Raw genomic sequence first — 2500 nt, forward strand, 5'->3', positions numbered from 1 at the left:
TTGAAAGCGATCACTTACGATTGTAGGCACACCCGAGCTAGGTTGGGCTCCTTTGCCCGCGTCATCTTATCGCAGAAAGACAGAATCAGATTCTCTCCACGCTCCAACGGAATCGACACGACGATTGACACGACGCTGTTCAGCACGGCGTCAATCTCGTCCGGTGTGTGCTTGTTGTCCTTGAAGCACACATCGCACACGCCGATTATCTTGTGCAGATCATCCTCGATGCCTTTGCTGGATTTTTCCTCGCTGATTTCGGCGCCCAGCTTCTTGAAGAACTTCCGCAGCTCTTGGGCCTGTGGGAGGGACGGGGAGAAACGGATACATAACCTCACATCAATACGGACTCGCCGACAATCAGCAACGGTTGCCTGCTGTTTTGGAGGCTCGACACCGGTGCCGGAGATTCCGGCAATGCGGTCACCCGTCCTACCTGATCGTCGATCTCGGCATCGATAAAAACAGCTGGACCTTGCATCGTGCACTCGATTTTTCGCGAAAACTTTTGCACTCCACAAGCAACCCAACAACACGTCGCACGGAAAATAGAAAAAGAGAAAAAATCCCGTTTTGACAGTTCTCACAACTGACAGCATAGGCCGGGTCCACAAGACGTAACTGTTCACAGAACCGATTTGCTCATTTTTTTCGTAAAATCACAAATTTATACAAATCTTTCCACAAAAATACCACAATTCAAAAAACCTATTTCTTATCACCATTAATTGGTGATTTCGAAGCAGCAAAGTGCAACAACTTCTCACTACTGCAGCTCAGCTCAGGTGAGTAGTTGCGCTCACTTTGGCAGTTGCTGTCGCGGACAGTGTGGACTAGCCCCAGGCAGCAAAACACACAAAGAAGCAGCTTTTGGTGGAAAATAATTTTTCAACAGCAAATCTCAATCGCGGCAGGCATTTTCCTACGGCTCGTACTCCTCGGTCTCCGGCAGCAGCAAGAATACGCGTTTTGTGTGCATTTTCCCGGACTTGGGCAATCGTTTAATCGTTCCGGCTCGCGGTCGTTCGCCTCTAGATGATCTGCAGCGAAGAAGAGTGCCGTGCTAGGGCGTAGTTGAGGAAGGGAATCGTCTTCTCGTCGTTTTTTCTGAAACAAAAGTGAAGTGCCGCAAGACGCGAAAGTGCATCCCCAAACCGAACCCCCGCTCGCTTCGCCTTTCTTCCCTCTTCTGCGCACATAACAATCACGGTTGCCGCCGTCGTTTGATCCGCTTTACCTCTTCCACTCGCTCGTCCGTTCGCCTTGCCGGTGTGTGGCCAAGATCATCACCTCTAGTGCCAGTGCCGGGCCTATCTTGCATCGCTGAACATCATCCCATCCGAGAAGGCGAGGACGATAAGCACGACACGCACCGAAAAGCGTCATCAAACACAGAGAGGCACAACAATCTCGACACCGCCGTGCGCTTCTCAGCCGCCACCGGGAACTCTTTGGCATCGGCAATCATTTTCGGCGTTCCAGAAGCAGAACCGGTCTTCCTGTGGCTGTTCGGCCGGAACATTCTGCCTCGATCTGCTGGGTCGTAATAGGAGGTGACAACGAGAGCGCAGCGGTTGTGTAGCGGACCGACGGAGTAGAAAACGAGGAATCCGAAGGATCTGAGGGAAGCGGCGAACGTGACCATGTTTAGTTGTCGGTGCCTGAACGTGTCGATAAGCATCAACGATGAATCTGTGTTAGAGAAGCTGAAAACGGACGCTAATCGACCGGCAAACATCACTCCCGATGCCGCCATCCGGTGCCAGTTGGAGTCGCTGTTCCAGGGAAAGGTAAGTGAGCGATTTTTAGATTTCCCCTTTTGCTAAGCTAGAAATGTCCCGAAGGACAGACGCAGAGAGCAGCGGACATACGCATGCACCGATTTCGGGAATGGTCCTTGCCAGCAGCAGGATAGGGCGCTTACGGTTGGAATTTGTCGCTTTATTGCGTCGCGGTGCCTCTGTGTATTCTGCGCTGTCTCGATGTGTTGGTTGTGTTGTGTAGTGCGGCGAGGATATTATTACTTTATTTGTGCAAACTATTTTGGGGCTCTGTTAATAGCGGGTATCTTGGATGACGAAACTGGCGCTGCCAGAGTACACACCACCGGTGGCAGGATGTGCAGAATGGCAACCTTGTTTCGATGGAAATTGCAATCCAGCCTGCTATCTAATTTGCAAAGCTTTGGGATAGTAATAAAGTATTCGCTTGCAGCTGGTTTGGAACTGTGTTAAACCGATCCCCCTCGGTGATGATCTTTTTTTGTTAACAAAACAGAACCATTACTTCATAGCAATCCGATTTTTGGTGCGCTTCTATCCACTTGGCAGTTTTGGACAAGAAGAGACTGGCGACCGTCTCATGACTTCGGGAATCTTAGATTCATACTAAGGTATCGATAATGATATGATAACATTCCCGATTGGATTTTCATTCAAAAAGATCGAATGGTTCGCTTTACGTAATGAAGTTTGGGTGGTTTTCGTCGGGAAGCATCTCG

At 50.0% G+C, this 2500-nt stretch overlaps 2 protein-coding genes across 2 annotated transcripts in view; one reads left to right on the plus strand and one right to left on the minus strand.

Moving 5' to 3' along the window:
- Nucleotides 1–572, minus strand: part of LOC125958395 (eukaryotic translation initiation factor 3 subunit M) — a 1970-nt gene extending 1398 nt beyond the window's left edge. Inside the window, exons 1-2 of the mRNA XM_049691691.1 lie at nt 437–572; nt 19–299 (exon numbers count right to left, since the gene is read on the minus strand). Coding sequence (XP_049547648.1) covers nt 19–299; nt 437–481 — 326 coding nt within the window. The 5' untranslated portion in view covers nt 482–572. The remainder of the gene's footprint in view (nt 1–18; nt 300–436) is intronic.
- Nucleotides 573–860: 288 nt separating this feature from the next.
- Nucleotides 861–2500, plus strand: part of LOC125958184 (uncharacterized) — a 6474-nt gene continuing 4834 nt past the window's right edge. The window contains exon 1 of the mRNA XM_049691352.1: nt 861–1790. Within this exon, the coding sequence (XP_049547309.1) occupies nt 1644–1790 (147 nt within the window). The 5' untranslated portion in view covers nt 861–1643. The remainder of the gene's footprint in view (nt 1791–2500) is intronic.

Source organism: Anopheles darlingi, chromosome 3, assembly GCF_943734745.1.
Source record: "Anopheles darlingi chromosome 3, idAnoDarlMG_H_01, whole genome shotgun sequence".
Lineage (NCBI taxonomy): Eukaryota > Metazoa > Arthropoda > Insecta > Diptera > Culicidae > Anopheles > Anopheles darlingi.